This window comes from Callionymus lyra, chromosome 7 (genome assembly GCF_982586985.1).
Source record: "Callionymus lyra chromosome 7, fCalLyr1.hap1.1, whole genome shotgun sequence".
Taxonomy (NCBI): domain Eukaryota; kingdom Metazoa; phylum Chordata; class Actinopteri; order Syngnathiformes; family Callionymidae; genus Callionymus; species Callionymus lyra.
Window position 1 is genome coordinate 2,408,276 of NC_141824.1, and position 18,552 is coordinate 2,426,827.

The 18,552-nt window shown below is 39.0% G+C and overlaps 2 protein-coding genes across 2 annotated transcripts; both read right to left on the minus strand.

The window, feature by feature from the left end:
• Positions 1-6,479: 6,479 nt before the first annotated feature.
• On the minus strand, positions 6,480-10,984 carry snrpd2 (small nuclear ribonucleoprotein D2 polypeptide). The gene is made up of 3 exons (XM_087795378.1): positions 10,868-10,984; positions 9,816-9,995; positions 6,480-6,773 (listed from the first exon to the last, which is right to left on the minus strand). Coding segments are annotated over exons 1-3 (357 nt in total). The 5' UTR covers positions 10,870-10,984; the 3' UTR covers positions 6,480-6,598.
• A 2,880-nt stretch (positions 10,985-13,864) lies between these two features.
• On the minus strand, positions 13,865-18,057 carry foxg1c (forkhead box G1c). The gene is made up of 3 exons (XM_087796075.1): positions 18,031-18,057; positions 17,890-17,953; positions 13,865-14,796 (listed from the first exon to the last, which is right to left on the minus strand). Exons 1-3 carry the CDS (start codon positions 18,055-18,057, stop codon positions 13,865-13,867), a joined length of 1,023 nt encoding a protein of 340 aa, XP_087652201.1.
• Between the last annotated feature and the right edge of the window lie 495 nt (positions 18,058-18,552).

The window sequence follows — 18,552 nt, forward strand, 5'->3', positions numbered from 1 at the left end:
GCAGATGAAGGTGTTGATATCAGTGCAGATGAAGGTGTTGACATCAGTGCAGATGAAGATGTCGATCCTCTTCCTCACGAGGTGTCGTGTTCCTCTGTGACTCATAATCGTTCTTATCGCTCCTGAATAAAACATTCCTTCCTGCGGATCCTGGACCTGAGGGAGCAGAGACTGAGTCCCTGAAGAGGATCCGCTGACCAACATCAGCTCAGAAGTTCCACGAGTGTTGATGAAGATGAAGATGAAGAAGTCATGATAGTTTGGAGCGAAACCATCTTCACTGATTTATATTAACTTTAACATTAACATGAGTTTAAGTCACGAACAAACAACAAAAATATCTTTTAACTTGAAACAAACTTCACTAAATATATTAAATCCAGAACTTTATTTTCATTTCATAACAAAGGTTCGAAAATAACTAAACTGAGTAAATAAAAGAAAAGTAGAAAAAACGTCTTTGTTTTAATTTGCCTTTTGAAACTAAAACCTTTTTTTTAACAACAGATTTTATTTAAAGTTCAACTAAAGTGTGTTGTGATGTGTGACTCTATTGTATCATCATTGTGTGTGTGTGTGACTCTATTGTATCATCATTGTGTGTGTGTGACTCTATTGTATCATCATTGTGTGTGTGTGTGACTCTATTGTATCATCATTGTGTGTGTGTGATTCTATTGTATCATCATTGTGTGTGTGTGTGACTCTATTGTATCATCATTGTGTGTGTGACTCTATTTTATCATCATTGTGTGTGTGACTCTATTTTATCATCAGTGTGTGTGTGACTCTATTTTATCATCATTGTGTGTGTGACTCTATTTTATCATCATTGTGTGTGTGACTCTATTTTATCATCATTGTGTGTGTGTGACTCTATTTTATCATCATTGTGTGTGTGTGTGACTCTATTTTATCATCATTGTGTGTGTGACTCTATTTTATCATCATTGTGTGTGTGTGACTCTATTTTATCATCATTGTGTGTGTGTGTGACTCTATTTGATCATCATTGTGTGTGTGACTCTATTTTATCATCATTGTGTGTGTGACTCTATTTTATCATCAGTGTGTGTGTGTGTGTGTGACTCTATTTTATCATCATTGTGTGTGTGTGACTCTATTTTATCATCATTGTGTGTGTGTGACTCTATTTTATCATCATTGTGTGTGTGTGTGACTCTATTTTATCATCATTGTGTGTGTGACTCTATTTTATCATCATTGTGTGTGTGTGACTCTATTTTATCATCATTGTGTGTGTGACTCTATTTTATCATCATTGTGTGTGTGTGACTCTATTTTATCATCATTGTGTGTGTGACTCTATTTTATCATCATTGTGTGTGTGACTCTATTTGATCATCATTGTGTGTGACTCTATTTTATCATCATTGTGTGTGTGTGTGACTCTATTTTATCATCATTGTGTGTGTGACTCTATTTTATCATCATTGTGTGTGTGTGACTCTATTTTATCATCATTGTGTGTGTGTGTGACTCTATTGTATCATCATTGTGTGTGTGTGTGACTCTATTTTATCATCAGTGTGTGTTATTGTTGTGATGTGTGACTCTATTTTATCATCAGTGTGTGTTGTTGTTGTGATGTGTGACTCTATTTTATCATCATTGTGTGCGTGTTGTTGTGATGTGTGTGACTCTATTTTATCATCAGTGTGTGTTGTTGTTGTGATGTGTGACTCTATTTTATCATCAGTGTGTGTTGTTGTTGTGATGTGTGACTCTATTGTATCATCAGTGTGTGTTATTGTTGTGATGTGTGACTCTATTTTATCATCAGTGTGTGTTGTTGTTGTGATGTGTGTGACTCTATTTTATCATCAGTGTGTGTTGTTGTTGTGATGTGTGACTCTATTTTATCATCAGTGTGTGTTGTTGTTGTGATGTGTGACTCTATTGTATCATCAGTGTGTGTGTGTTGTTGTGATGTGTGACTCTATTGTATCATCATTGTGTGTGTGACTCTATTTTATCATCAGTGTGTGTTGTTGTTGTGACTCTATTTTATCATCAGTGTGTGTTGTTGTGATGTGTGACTCTATTTTATCATCAGTGTGTGTGTGTTGTTGTGATGTGTGACTCTATTTTATCATCATTGTGTGTGTGTGACTCTATTTTATCATCAGCGTGTGTTGTTGTGATGTGTGACTCTATTGTATCATCAGTGTGTGTGTGACTCTATTTTATCATCAGTGTGTGTTGTTGTTGTGATGTGTGACTCCATTTTATCATCAGTGTGTGTTGTTGTGATGTGTGACTCTATTGTATCATCAGTGTGTGTGTGTTGTTGTGACGTGTGACTCTATTGTATCATCAGTGTGTGTGTGTTGTTGTGACGTGTGACTCTATTGTATCATCAGTGTGTGTGTGTTGTTGTGACGTGTGACTCTATTGTATCATCAGTGTGTGTGTGTTGTTGTGATGTGTGACTCTATTGTATCATCAGTGTGTGTGTGTTGTTGTGACGTGTGACTCTATTGTATCATCAGTGTGTGTGTGTTGTGATGTGTGACTCTATTGTATCATCAGTGTGTGTGTGTTGTGATGTGTGACTCTATTGTATCATCAGTGTGTGTGTTGTTGTGAAGTGTGACTCTATTGTATCATCAGTGTGTGTGTTGTTGTGAAGTGTGACTCTATTGTATCATCAGTGTGTGTGTTGTTGTGAAGTGTGACTCTATTGTATCATCAGTGTGTGTGTTGTTGTGAAGTGTGACTCTATTGTATCATCAGTGTGTGTGTGTTGTTGTGACTCTATTGTATCATCAGTGTGTGTGTGTTGTTGTGATTTGTGACTCTATTGTATCATCAGTGTGTGTTGTTGTGATGTGTGACTCTATTGTATCATCAGTGTGTGTGTGTTGTTGTGACGTGTGACTCTATTGTATCATCAGTGTGTGTGTGTTGTTGTGACGTGTGACTCTATTGTATCATCAGTGTGTGTGTGTTGTTGTGATGTGTGACTCTATTGTATCATCAGTGTGTGTGTGTTGTTGTGAAGTGTGACTCTATTGTATCATCAGTGTGTGTGTTGTTGTGAAGTGTGACTCTATTGTATCATCAGTGTGTGTGTGTTGTTGTGACTCTATTGTATCATCAGTGTGTGTGTGTTGTGATTTGTGACTCTATTGTATCATCAGTGTGTGTGTGTTGTTGTGATGTGTGACTCTATTGTATCATCAGTGTGTGTTGTTGTGATGTGTGACTCTATTGTATCATCAGTGTGTGTGTGTTGTTGTGACGTGTGACTCTATTGTATCATCAGTGTGTGTGTGTTGTTGTGACGTGTGACTCTATTGTATCATCAGTGTGTGTGTGTTGTTGTGATGTGTGACTCTATTGTATCATCAGTGTGTGTGTTGTTGTGAAGTGTGACTCTATTGTATCATCAGTGTGTGTGTTGTTGTGAAGTGTGACTCTATTGTATCATCAGTGTGTGTGTGTTGTTGTGACTCTATTGTATCATCAGTGTGTGTGTGTTGTGATTTGTGACTCTATTGTATCATCAGTGTGTGTGTGTTGTTGTGATGTGTGACTCTATTGTATCCTCAGTGTGTGTGTGTTGTTGTGATGTGTGACTCTATTGTATCATCAGTGTGTGTGTTGTTGTGATGTGTGACTCTATTGTATCATCAGTGTGTGTGTTGTTGTGATGTGTGACTCTATTGTATCATCAGTGTGTGTGTTGTTGTGATGTGTGACTCTATTGTATCATCAGTGTGTGTGTGTTGTTGTGATGTGTGACTCTATTGCATCATCAGTGTGTCTTGGTATAAAAATCTTAAGCTCCGCCCACTGAGAACATTTTGTTTTTCTGGAGATGAAATCTTGTTGACCATAACCACACCCACTCCGCTGTGATTGGTCAAGCATGGAGGTTTGTCACCACGCGTCATCAATGGTCTCCACCTCCAAGGGACTCGTTGTATAAACAAAGCGTGATTACAGCTGGAGGAGGAGTGAAGCCATTATTACGTCATAATGGACTCTCGTAACCTCTCGTTCGTCCAGATTTCAGAGCAACTTTATAAAGTAATAATTAAAACATGGTCATGATGAGAAGTTACTGCGTCTTGAAGAACCTTCACTTCATGACACCAGAGTTGATGTTTAAGTCAAGGATACATCAGATTAAAATGCAAACGAGATTTTAAAAAAGGTGTCTCTTGAAATTGTGAACTGCTATAGAAGTCTTTTGATGTCATTCCTGATGATTATTCATTCATTTTCTATCGCTTTATCCTATTTGGGGGTCGAGGGGAGACTGGAGTCTATCCCAGTGTCATAGGGTGAGAGGCAGGGGACACCCTGGACAGGACACCGGTCTGTCTCAGGACACACAAAGACAGACAACCATTCACACACACACTCATACATACGGAAAATTTCCTAAAGTTCTCAAGCAACCTCTGTACGTTTTTTTACTGTGGGAGGAAACCGGAGTGTCCGGAGTAAACCCATGCAACACAGGGAGAACAAACTAACTACACACAAATTAAACTTAAATAAGTATATATATATATATATAAGTTGGGAGACCACTAGGAGTCACCAAATGTCATTAATTATATTAAATTATGGTTCAAGCTGATCCTCCAGCGTTCACTGAACCCACTGCTTTCAAACAGTTAAACTTTAAACGATCTTTTAAACGAAGGTTTATTTACGAGGAGGTGACGCGAGGAGACGAACTGGAAACCAAAGAAACGCGACACTCGCCATTAGGACGTGAACAAAGTGGTCAGGAGGGGGCGGCGGAGGACGAGGGTGTGAAGTGACAGTCAGCACATCTGCTGCATCAATAATGCAGCGGCTCTTTAAACGGCAGTTTGTCGCTTATCGAACGCTGCCGCCTGAAATCAAGAAGGACACCCAAGACGCCGGGGGGGAGGGAGGGAGAGTGAGGGGTGACAGGAGGGAGGGAGAGAGAGAGAGTGAGGGGTGACAGGAGGGAGGGAGAGGGGTGACAGGAGGGAGAGAGAGGGGGAGGGAGGGAGAGGGTGACAGGAGGGAGAGAGAGAGAGCGAGGGGTGACAGGAGGGAGAGAGAGAGAGAGAGAGGGGTGACAGGAGGGAGAGAGAGAGAGAGAGAGAGAGGGGTGACAGGAGGGAGAGAGAGAGAGGGGTGACAGGAGGGAGAGAGAGAGGGAGTGAGGGGTGACAGGAGGGAGGGAGAGAGAGAGTGAGGGGTGACAGGAGGGAGGGAGAGAGAGAGTGAGGGGTGACAGGAGGGAGGGGGAGAGAGAGAGGGGTGACAGGAGGGAGAAAGAGGGGTGACAGGAGGGAGGGAGAGAGAGAGAGGGGTGACAGGAGGGAGAAAGAGGGGTGACAGGAGGGAGGGAGAGAGAGTGAGGGGTGACAGGAGGGAGGGAGGGAGAGAGAGAGTGAGGGGTGACAGGAGGGAGGGAGAGAGAGAGAGGGGTGACAGGAGGGAGAAAGAGGGGTGACAGGAGGGATGGAGAGAGAGAGAGGGGTGACAGGAGGGAGAAAGAGGGGTGACAGGAGGGAGGGAGAGAGAGTGAGGGGTGACAGGAGGGAGAAAGAGGGGTGACAGGAGGGAGGGAGAGAGAGTGAGGGGTGACAGGAGGGAGAAAGAGGGGTGACAGGAGGGAGAAAGAGGGGTGACAGGAGGGAGGGAGAGAGAGTGAGGGGTGACAGGAGGGAGGGAGAGAGAGTGAGGGGTGACAGGAGGAGAGAGAGAGGGGTGACAGGAGGGAGAGAGAGAGGGAGAGAGAGAGAGAGGGAGAGAGAGGGGTGACAGGAGGGAGAGAGAGAGAGAGAGAGAGAGGGGTGACAGGAGGGAGAGAGAGAGGGAGAGAGAGAGAGAGGGAGAGAGAAGGGTGACAGGAGGGAGGGAGAGAGTGAGGGGTGACAGGAGGGAGGGAGAGAGAGAGGGGTGACAGGAGGGAGGGAGAGAGAGAGGGGTGACAGGAGGGAGGAGAGAGAGTGAGGGGTGACAGGAGGGAGGGAGAGAGAGTGAGGGGTGACAGGAGGGAGGGAGAGAGAGTGAGGGGTGACAGGAGGGAGAGAGAGAGAGTGAGGGGTGACAGGAGGGAGGGAGAGAGAGAGTGAGGGGTGACAGGAGGGAGAGAGAGAGAGTGAGGGGTGACAGGAGGGAGGGAGAGAGAGGGGTGACAGGAGGGAGGGAGCGAGAGAGAGGGGTGACAGGAGGGAGAGAGAGAGAGAGGGGTGACAGGAGGGAGAGAGAGAGAGAGGGGTGAGAGGAGGGAGAGAGAGAGAGAGAGGGGTGACAGGAGGGAGAGAGAGAGAGAGAGAGGTGACAGGAGGGAGAGAGAGAGAGAGGGGTGACAGGAGGGAGAGAGAGAGAGAGAGGGGTGACAGGAGGGAGAGAGAGAAAGAAAGAGAGAGAGAAAGAAAGAGAGAGGGAGACGAGCGGCAAGTTTTCTCCACGACTTTTCATCCGTGATCACAGTGAGAAACAACAAACGATAGAAATGCTTTTATCCTTTTATTATTAAAACTCAAAAAGACGGCACACAGGTGTGAACAGAACCAGACGCCGCCGTGCGTCACATTGTAAAGAAAAAGAAAAACATGTCGGTCAGAAAAACAGTTCATTTCCCGGTGATGAGAGGATTCCTCAGCACCACGATGACCGAGTCTCCTCTCAGGAACATCTTGGAGATGTAGCGATCCTTGTTGACCGGCTTCGACTTCTTCTTGCCTTTGCCGCTCTTGGGAACCTCGGTCCACATCTCCTTCACGTTCTCCAGCACCATGTTGCAGTGTCTGAGCAGAGGTTTGAGATAAGAGACGTAGAGCTTTAAATAAGTTTAAATAAACCATGTTCAGACATGTGTTGTGATTTCATCGACACATCATTTAAACTCTCCATGAGTCAATCGTCGTCTTTTGCTTCAGGATTAATAACAAAAGACAAAGAAGGTCATTTTCATTACGATTAAGGCTTCATGATACATCGAAATAATATCAATTTTGTGATATTGTCACGTGTGATATACATATGGAAAGCATGTGATCATTTATATATATTTTTTATTATAAATCAAGCATTTCTTAAATGCGCAATTCGACCAGTGTTACATTCTGTAAAGTTGTCAATTTGTACTTCTATGTCTCGTTGTTGTTTACGTCTCCGTCTGTCTGTGAACTGTGCTTGTTAGGCTTGGTTGCTATGGTGACGCTTCAGTATATCCAGTGAAGTAATACTAACTTATGATCTAGTCAAACACTAGTGATCCAGTGAAGTAATACTAACTTATGATCTAGTCAAACACTAGTGATCCAGTGAAGTAATACTAACTTATGATCTAGTCAAACACTAGTGATCCAGTGAAGTAATACTAACTTATGATCTAGTCAAACACTAGTGATCCAGTGAAGTAATACTAACTTATGATCTAGTCAAACACTAGTGATCCAGTGAAGTAATACTAACTTATGATCTAGTTAAACACTAGTGATCCAGTGAAGTAATACTAACTCATGATCTAGTCAAACACTAGTGATCCAGTGAAGTAATACTAACTTGTGATCTAGTCAAACACTAGTGATCCAGTGAAGTAATACTAACTTATGATCTAGTCAAACACTAGTGATCCAGTGAAGTAATACTAACTTATGATCTAGTCAAACACTAGTGATCCAGTGAAGTAATACTAACTTATGATCTAGTCAAACACTAGTGATCCAGTGAAGTAATACTAACTTATGATCTAGTCAAACACTAGTGATCCAGTGAAGTAATACTAACTTATGATCTAGTCAAACACTAGTGATCCAGTGAAGTAATACTAACTTATGATCTAGTCAAACATTAGTGATCCAGTGAAGTAATACTAACTTATGATCTAGTCAAACACTAGTGATCCAGTCACTCGTCTCTTTCAACCTCCTTTGTTAAAGCAACATATTGTAAGAACTTTTCATCTCGTCTCAGCTGTTTTCTTAGAAGATCGTGAACTTCCAAACAAACCTGTCCGTCTTCACCGTATGCTAACGAGCTAAGTTGTTAGCATCATTTATAAGGGGTGATGTGTGCGTCTTCACCGTATGCTAACAAGCTAAGTTGTTAGCATCATTTATAAAGTGTTATGTGTGCGTCTTCACCGTATGCTAACAAGCTAAGTTGTTAGCATCATTTATAAAGTGTTATGTGTGCGTCTTCACCGTATGCTAACGAGCTAAGTTGTTAGCATCATTTATATATATATATATATAAGTGTTATGTGTGCGTGTACAAGGAGGTGAATTTATTATGGATTTGGTGATATCGTGACGTGCCGGCAGCTCCTCTCTGATGTCGCTCAGTTTCACGGGAAACCGATGCAAGTCCTCGAAACTGAAGTGATATTTTTCTTCCATCATGTCGACACAGAAGCGCGGAAATAAACAAAAGGGAAATATCTCATCGTTTTCTTTCTTTAAACCCCCGGGACTCACAGTACTCACTCCTGCGCTTTACTGCACGTGCAGCGGCTACATTTTTAGGTGAAAGAAAAAATATCGCAATAATATCGATATCGCAATTCAAGACAACAATATCGAATATCACACATATTTCCGATATCGTGCAGCTCTAATTACGACCATGATTCTATGTTGAAAAGTTCTTACGATATGTTGCTTTAACAAAGGAGGTTGAAAGAGACGAGTGACTGGATCACTAGTGTTTGACTAGATCATAAGTTAGTATTACTTCACTGGATCACTAGTGTTTGACTAGATCACAAGTTAGTATTACTTCACTGGATCACTAGTGTTTGACTAGATCATAAGTTAGTATTACTTCACTGGATCACTAGTGTTTGACTAGATCATAAGTTAGTATTACTTCACTGGATCACTAGTGTTTGACTAGATCATAAATTAGTATTACTTCACTGGATCACTAGTGTTTGACTAGATCATAAGTTAGTATTACTTCACTGGATCACTAGTGTTTGACTAGATCATAAGTTAGTATTACTTCACTGAATATACTGAGCTAAGTCAGTGCGCCGGCAAGACGCGTCACCATAGCAACCGAGCCTAACAAGCTGCACAGTTCACGACAGACGGAGACATGAACAACAACGAGACATAGAAGTACAAATTGACAACTTTACAGAACGTGATTGATTAAAGTGCGGATTTAAGAAATGCTTGATTTATACAAAAAAAAAGATAAATTATCACGAGTTTTCAATATTCATATCGCACGTGACCATATCGTGATATCGGTATTTTTTCGATATATCGTGCAGCCTTATTATTTATGGTGATAATTTAAACTTAAAAGAAGAACTGCTCAGGAATGAATTAAACAAGTTTATATTTTAAGATAGTTTAAAGCAAAAGTTTAAAGAATAACAAAGTAGTACTCTGGGTAATATCCTAAGCGCTTCTCGTCTAGACAGTCAACTGCGTGATATTTACCTGGAACAAGCTTTAAAGTTCTTTTATTCAAGTTTTTCAGAACAATTCTTCTCATGTGGAGCTTCAATAAAAGACGTTACAGACGAGCAGTTTGAAAGTATTTGGATGCTGTTAAGTGTCTCTTTGGACGAAGATGAAGACGAAGACAACTGAGCTCCAGTCGCTACATTAAAATGAACAAACATTTTTGTCTAGAAGTCTAAAAAGAACAGATTAGTCTGAAAATAATCAACATTAGTCGACATGAGAGTAGAAAATGAGTCAATTTTGGGGAAACTACTACTCTACGCTGTTATGCTGTTTAAAATATTACCGTACTATGACCTTCAGACCTAGAAAGATGTCTTTAGATAAAATCATAAATCGTGTCTGTAAACATTGACCTGTTCTTACCTGTCAAAAGCTTTGACTCTTCCGAGCAGCTTCTTGTTGTTGCGACAGTTGATGAGAACCTGAGTGTTGTTCTTCACCGACTGAGTGAGCACCGAGAGAGGACCAGTGTTGAACTCCTCCTCCTCACGCTTCTGCAGCTCCTCAGGAGTCATCTCCGACTTGGGCTTCGTTAACAGACTCCTGGACGACAGAAACACTCGTGTTATACTTGTTACATGTGACCCCGGGCGAGAAATATAAGTTACTTATTTACATTCTACATAAAGTATCCTTCAAATGTGACCCGATATAAGAATTTGAACAACATGATGATGAACATGAACATTTCATTTTCTACTTGAAATATTGAACTAAAGGGTATTTTTTTTAATAAATAAATAAGTTATCTTGAAACTGTGATGAATACTAAAAGAAAACACGCTAATGCTGGTTTAGTTATTAAGAAGAAAAAACCATTAGGATCAAATTATTTTGATGTTATATATTAACACAACCTTTTTAGTAGAGACACTTTTTTTCCCTCCATTTTTCTTTGAAAAGTGCAGTTTAAATGAGCATTTTAAACATATCCTGTCAGAGAAAACATATTGTTACTTCAGTGCAGAAAGGCTGAATAATTCAACAGTTATAGAAAAAATAATATGCAAGTAAAATAACTCATCATGTCTAATCTAATAACGATAACAGTTTATTTTTAATATTCTATTAAAGAGCAGATCTTAGAGAGAAACGTTGAGGATGAGTTCAAATGAAGCAAGACTCAAACTATAGAGTAACATGTATCTCTTTTAATCGAGTATTTAAGCCAATTGTTTGCATATCTTTTCCCACATGAAAAACAAAACTTAGACTATGTCGAGTAAAGACGAAATCACCCATAAACTGAAGGTATAAAAGTCATAAACCTGTTATTAGCCTGAGCTAACCAACTACCGGCCTATTGTAGCACATTAGCGCTAATGCTAACATGCTAAGGAAAGAAGGCTGTTAGACAAAGAAACAAAAGGCGATTATCTGTAAATCACTCGCATGCGTGCGTCATAAATACTTACATGTTTCTAGATTAAATGTATTTTAGTAAAGTCAAGAAAACGCTCCTCCGCCTCCGTCAGTGAAACGACAAAGCGGCCTCGCGTGGACCAAAGCACTTCCGGGTCACTCAAATCGGCGGGTCTAACACTTCCTAAGACTTCCGGGTCAATACAAACGCGGAAGGATTTTAAAAAGTTCAAACGATTTTCAAGTTTATTATCTATAAAAGTTACGAAGGGGAATTAGGGCCACATTTTTATATACTAATTTAAACTGATACTTAAGTCACAAGATGAATGAATAAGTAATTTAATAAACAATGAACAATTATCGAATATTGATCAACATTTCAACAATATGTCACTGAAAAGGACTGACATGTGTAAGTATTTTATATTTGTATTTACATGTGTGCGAATACATGGAGTTAAACACTTGTTATTTCACTGTAATCTACTTTGTTTTGTCACAAGCTTGAAGTCATTGTTTATTATTGTACATATAATTTATGTTGTTTGAAGTGTGATCCAAGAAAATGTTTGGATTATTTTGTACAGCGTGATGATGAAAGTCCAGGTTTAAATATCAATGTTTAGAGATAATACAGTGTTTAATGTTACTTGTATCTTTGTTGACAAGATTTACTACTCAAGTAATACATTTATTTGATTCCTTAACTTACCTGCACACGACACATCTTTACGACACCTGGTTGAAACACTGAGGAACAAATGATCTCCTTCAGTGTTGAAAACATAAAACTGAAGAGTTGAAACCTGATCCACGTCTGAAGCCACAGAGAGACAGTTATTCAATATATATAATCAGCCTTTGTTCAGCAGGATGAAGTGTGACGTCCATTTGTTCAGGACGTCTTTGAAGAGGTGACACAGAGTTTATATATTGCAAGTACTTATATATTGGTACAACTAAACACAGAGTTTATATATCAAATAAACACAGAGTTTATATATTTGTACAGCTAAACACAGAGTTTATATATTGGTACAACTAAACACAGAGTTTATATATTGGTACAGCTAAACACAGAGTTTATATATTGGTACAACTAAACACAGAGTTTATATATTGGTACAACTAAACACAGAGTTGATATATCAAATAAACACAACGTTTATATATTTGTACAGCTAAACACAGAGTTTATATATTGGTACAACTAAACACAGAGTTGATATATTGGTACAACTAAACACAGAGTTGATATATTGGTACAACTAAACACAGAGTTTATTTATCAACTAAACACAGAATTTATATATTGGTACAACTAAACACAGAATTTATATATTGGTACAACTAAACACAGAATTTATATATTGGTACAACTAAACACAGAATTTATATATTGGTACAACTAAACACAGAGTTGATATATCAAATAAACACAAAGTTTATATATTTGTACAGCTAAACACAGAGTTTATATATTGGTACAACTAAACACAGAGTTTATATATTGGTACAGCTAAACACAGAGTTTATATATTGGTACAACTAAACACAGAGTTTATATATTGGTACAACTAAACACAGAGTTGATATATCAAATAAACACAAAGTTTATATATTTGTACAGCTAAACACAGAGTTTATATATTGGTACAACTAAACACAGAGTTGATATATTGGTACAACTAAACACAGAGTTTATTTATCAACTAAACACAGAATTTATATATTGGTACAACTAAACACAGAATTTATATATTGGTACAACTAAACACAGAATTTATATATTGGTACAACTAAACACAGAGTTTATTTATCAACTAAACACAGAGTTTATATATTGGTACAACTAAACATTATAGTTTATTTACTAAACACAGCAACATTGTCCGAGGAGGAAACAGTTAAAAACAACACAGTTCAAACTGTTGAAACAACTCTTTGAATGTTTTATTGCAGTTTTTACATTCAAATTAATCCATTAAAGTACCTCCACCAGTTTAATATTGTTTATTTGAATTGAACACGTGAATGAAATGATATCAAAAGATTCTTTATATTTAATCTTTATTGTCATGCATTATACACACAAATACATTTATAAATGATTACATGTTAAGAATCAACAGAACCATGTTTACATGAACAGAACAGAAAACTGTGATGTTGGTTTAATTTAGATTTGATTTATTGGACAAACACAGTTAGTAACAGTGCGCACATATAACAACAAGGGTGTTAATATACAGAGAAGCGTATTTTATTTGCGGTAAAACTAACTTGTATTTTAAAATAAATAATGAATTATAAAATACCAATTGTATCAATAAACAAGTGATGTTTAAAACCTTGTTTAATTTAAGGTTCAAGTTTTCTTTATTTGAAATACTGTTTTAGATGATTTAATTGTTATTATTATTTAAATTTTGTTTAACCAGCGATTCTCTCTGTATGATAGTGAGAATGAAACTTTATTGACATGTGTTTACGGAGAATATGATGCAAGATTTTAAATGTATATAACAGACATACTTTGTTTTATAAAATATTTTGAGTAGAAATCATTATGATTTTCATTCACCTGTCTGTCAAATCTTCTTTAAAGAAATTAAAACACAGAAAAATGAGGAAAAACATCGCTTGATAGCAAAACAATTAAACTTAAAGTCGAGTATTTATTGTGATGACACAGTTCATGACATATATAACCATTTTTATGGGTTTCTATTATTTTCACTGCAACATGCGTTATTTTAAATACACAACATTTATCGCGTGACTTTGTTTAAATAAAAAACATCAGAAGGAAGTCTTTGTAATTTATAATAAGATGATTTAATACTGCTTAATGAAACCTATTGTACAAATGTATTTTCAAGCTTAAGAATTCACAAATCAACATGAATCAACATAAATGTCCCACATGAAGAATCATTTTAGACTCGAAAAATCATATATAAACGATTGTCGTTTTTTAAAGCTTTTTTACCAACATTTTTTGTTTTTTGTTTCGCTGGAAACACAAACGTTCAGATAAAGTTCAACTATTTCTCAAAGTTCCAACAGGATGATGCGTTCACGTGCGGCATGTAATTTTGAAACTCGTTGCAAAAACCTCGTTTGGATCCGAACACCCCTGGAGGGATCCGGACCGGGTCCTCGGGTCCCGGACTCGGGATGTGGGTCGAGTAGAAGTAGCTCATGTTCAGCGGCTCCTGCAGGGGACACGGTGCGAGCGCCGAGGGCCACGAGCTGCTCAGCGGGGGTCTGCGGCTCTGCGCGCAGCTCACCCCGATGTACGACATCTCCCGGTGGGTCTGCAGGAACCGGTCCGGGTCACCCGAGGACCGGTGCGCGAGCACGGCCTGGTGGCGGGAGAGGCGCGGGTGTGGCGCCAGGTAACCGCTCAGGTGAGTCGGCAGGAAGGGCGGCAGTGGCCAGTAGAAGGACCCGCTCACGGTCACGCCCGAGGACGCGAACCGGCAGCTCCTCTTCAAGCCCAGCTTGGTTCTGGACCCGGGGGTTCTGCGCCGCAGCTTTCCAGAGGCTCCCCCGATGAAGACGTCCTCGCTGCAGGGGTCCAGCATCCAGTAGTTCCCCTTCCCGGGGTCGTCGTAGTGACGCGGGACCTTCACGAAGCACTTGTTGAGGCTCAGGTTGTGTCGGATGGAGTTCTGCCAGCCGGCCCGGTTCTGGCGGTAGAAGGGGAAGTTGCGGGTGATGAAGTCGTAGATGCCGCTCAGGGTCAGACGGTGACCCGGACTCTGGCGGATCGCCATCATGATCAGCGCGTTGTAGCTGAAGGGGGGCTTGTCGGTCTGGACCCGGTCCACGGGGGGGTCGGAACCTGAGGTCTGAGGAGGGTCTCTGAGGGAGTCCCTGAGGGGGTCTCTGAGGGGGTCTCTGAGGGGGTCTCTGAGGGGGTCTCTGAGGGAGTCTCTCCTCCACAGAAGGCTGTTGATGCTGAAGGAAGACCCGCAGGACTTCAGCTCCTCCATGGTCAGACTCTCAGTGAAGACTGGTCCAGACGAGGAGGACACGCGCACCAGACAGACGCGTGCGTGTGATCTGATCTGAGTCCTGAGGACCAGTTTTCTCTGATCCTGATCGACTCTCTTAAAGGTGCAGAGGATTTATCCTGAGCCTCAAGTCTGAAGGATTGAACACTTAAAGTAATAAAACACTTTGAGTGAAAATAAACTTTCAGTGAAAATTTAAATCCATGAGGGGCGATAAAAATAAATAAAAATACATTGAAAAAGAAAAGTTGGGTTTAATTACATTTATTATGGCAGGTTTTCACAAATGATTATATGTAAAAACAAGTATTTTAAAAGTAGTTTGTTTAATTGTATTACACTCAACTTACATTATACAATTATTTGCAAAAACTCGCCATAATAAATCAAATTTAAGGCAAATTTCTATTTATTATTAATTAAATTAAAAGTTGGCTTTAATACATGTAGTGCAACAAGTTTAACATCATAACCTCGAGCAGTTATTTGTGAAAACGTACCGTGATAATATATTAAGATAATGAACATATTAAGTCAGTTAAATAATTAAATGAACTTTTCTGATTCATTTTTTTCTTCTGAACAAATTTCGGTTCAATATCAAACTTAAAAGATAAATAAACAAAAAAAAGCAGACAATGACATTCAAACAAATTATATAAAATAAATATTATATAAAAAAAACTCCAAATCAATTTAAAAATCTTCTAAGATAGAAATAATTAATTATAATTTAACTTTTGCTTCGATAGATCGTCGTGATTGTTCTTCTCTCTTGGATTACATTGAGCTGTTGATGCAGAATAATCTGGAGCAGCAACTTTGATTTATACGACTCTATTTTTACTTACAATAAATAAACATGTCACCAAAACACTGTAAATATTTCATTAAATAATATTGAGAAGCTTTCACTTGTAAAAAGCAACGAGTGAAACTGAATTAGATTTGATTTTATCCTAAAATCCAACTCAGTCCAGTTTTTTTGTATCATATATTTATATTTTAATAAAACTTAATTTCTTCATGTTTACATTTTCTGAGCTGACCTTACCTTTGTGTTGCATCATTTCTTTTAGGAATTCATTTTAAAAACCTAATTTCATCACAATTGCATCGAAATGTTTTCATATCTCCAGAGTTTTTCCTTCATCTTCACCCGTTTCTGTCTTCATTTTCTTCAATTTATAGACAAACTCTGCTCGAGAAAATGGAAATTGACAAGTAATTGTTTTATTTTATATTTAATCTATATTTAGGGATCATTTGAAAGAACGGTAACTTGATTGTTTTCTAATATCAGTTCCTCACATTTGTCTCAAACACGATCCATGTTCTCGCATCAAGTCCAGAAACGACCTTTAACACAAAGTTGTTTCCATTTTACGTCTCAAATCTCGGCAGACAGGAAGTGGACGACGCAGATGTATTTCAGATTAAATATTTAACTGGTCGAACACGAGCGGCTGAATTTTTTATGATGTTTATTTTATATAACTTGAAAATAACGTTGAATGTATGGAAAAATACAATTTTAAACACTTAAAGCAGTTTATAGAAATGATTCTGTTTAAACTGAGGTTCATCTCCTGAACAACCTGAAGGTCATACGTGTCACGAGGATCACATTAAAAATCATGTGTCACTGACTTTAAATCCTCAACGTTCGTGATTCCAGACGGTTTAGGATGAAGTTCAGCCGTCAGTGCGTCTGACTGATGGATGAACTCTCGGGTGAATGAAAAACACTGACTCATGAAACCGAGCCTCGCTCACGTCTCGCCCTCCGGGTTCTCTTCGCTCTCACCTCACGGTTCTGCTCACCTGTGTTGACGCCGTGACACCTGAGGAAGGAAGTGGCCTGTGTTGATGGAAACTGATCTGAGTTCACGTGTCGAGTTCAAACCGTCTGTGTTTAACGACGATCACACACGAGATGTTACTTCCAGCCTGACGCGATGCATCTGCACCAGTGAGGACATGCTGGAAATATTTGTCTGTACAGGTTTATTTAAATGCCGTCAATCAAAGAATATAATACATTATTTCATGTATTTATATTTCCAACATCCACCGTTTTATGTGAAAAAGCTGCTGGAATAAGAGTCAAAACATCTTATTTCTTAAAAGAACTTTGACCTGCAGTGACTTCTAGTCGTAATTCACAAAAAAAAAAAAATGTTCAGAAAATGTTGTTAATAGAATCAGTTGGAGATGAAAATATGTTGTTGGGGTTTTAAGTTTCAATATTGAGGAACTTATGCTTCACTCGTTTGGCTCTGACAGCGACTGCTCGTGTTCTGTTAAGAACTACATAAACAAACAGAAAAATAAACTTAAAAAAAACACAGAATACTCGTATAATTAACTGAACTAAAATTAAATCCCTTTTGATTATGGTTTTAATATGTTTAACTATGATTTACCTGCTTTGGACTTAAACCCACTGGTGAGGCTGTAGTTTCCTTCATAGAAGAACCGTCTGTGATTTATACATTTGTTTATTTTTGTGTTTCAATAGTACGTTTCATATGGTTTAAAAAAGTAAATAATAATAAATCATATGTATTTCAGTGTAAAAGTGGGCGCGACGGACGTGAACCCATGACCTCAGCATGACTGAATGAAACGCCTCAGGATCCGGAGAACCTTCTCTGAAGAGCAGCTCATAGAACCTGAAACATCTCTGGAGGCGTCACAGTGAGAAGTCAATATGTGACTTTGAATTATAATAGTTTTTTACTTCCATAGCACTGTGTCGACGCTTCGAACCTTTTCTTAGGAACCAAACATTTAAACAAACGTTTTTAATTTTTTCATTTGAAGTTATTTGGAAAGAGCTTCTTGGCAGAGGTATGCAGGGTCTCAGTGCTTGGAAGTTAAAGTATAACAAATGTCTTTTTCATTTCTTCATTGTACGAGTGAGAAAAAGGTTCTGGAAATGACTTTATTAGTAGATAAATCCTAGTGATGGAAGGTGTTCCGGGCATTGACTGATGGGAGGAGTCCTCGGGGCAGACCCAGGAGAAACACTGTGTTTCCCAAGAAGAGCTGAAAGAGTTTTCTGTGGATCGTCGGGTCATCGTACCCTCGTGACCCGACCTTGGGTCGAGGCTTCACGACACGGTGTCGTCATTATTTCATCTCCAGCTCTGAACCACTGATTCAACCGATCATTATTTTCAAGTGACACCAGCGACTGCAGCTGCAGGTGACATAGTGTGACCAGCTCGTGTCACCTGCTCACCAGTGCTGTGTCTCAAATCGCACACTAGCTACTAAAAGTTAGTATTTTTAGTACGTTAGTGTGTCTCAATTCTTAGTATGCGAAATTTAGTGCGCCATGCATACTAAATTGTCGTACTAACACGCCCACAAAACTAGCATGGTTCGATGGACACTAACCACACTAAACAGCCGCCATTTTAGTGACGTTTTAAACGGAAGTTACGTCATATATAAATGCATATATATGCATATACTTAAATGTGTATTTTCAGCAGCAGGAGGATAAACACGTCTTCGCTGCTGATACCAGCTTAAATATCTCGCGATTATTTAGATTCTCATATTTTTTCTTTATTTCTTTTTCCAAAGTTGCAATACGTGCTGCCAGCAGGTGGCGATAGCGTTCAAACAGCTGCTTGAAACATCGTTAAATAGAAGTAGAAGAAGAAGCTGTCATGTGATTTCCGGTTAGTGTGTAGCTTCAG

Coding starts and splice junctions, on each gene's coding strand:
- snrpd2 (XM_087795378.1), bottom strand. Junction 6,774..9,815: donor AGAGTCAAAGCTTTTGACAG/GTAAGAACAGGT, acceptor ACCTCTGCTCAG/ACACTGCAACATGGTGCTGG.
- foxg1c (XM_087796075.1), bottom strand. CDS start 18,057: ATGTCACCTGCAGCTGCAGTCGCTGGT. Junction 17,954..18,030: donor CTGCAGCTGCAGTCGCTGGT/GTCACTTGAAAA, acceptor CGTGTCGTGAAG/CCTCGACCCAAGGTCGGGTC. Junction 14,797..17,889: donor CCACAGAAAACTCTTTCAGC/TCTTCTTGGGAA, acceptor TGAAGTCCTGCG/GGTCTTCCTTCAGCATCAAC.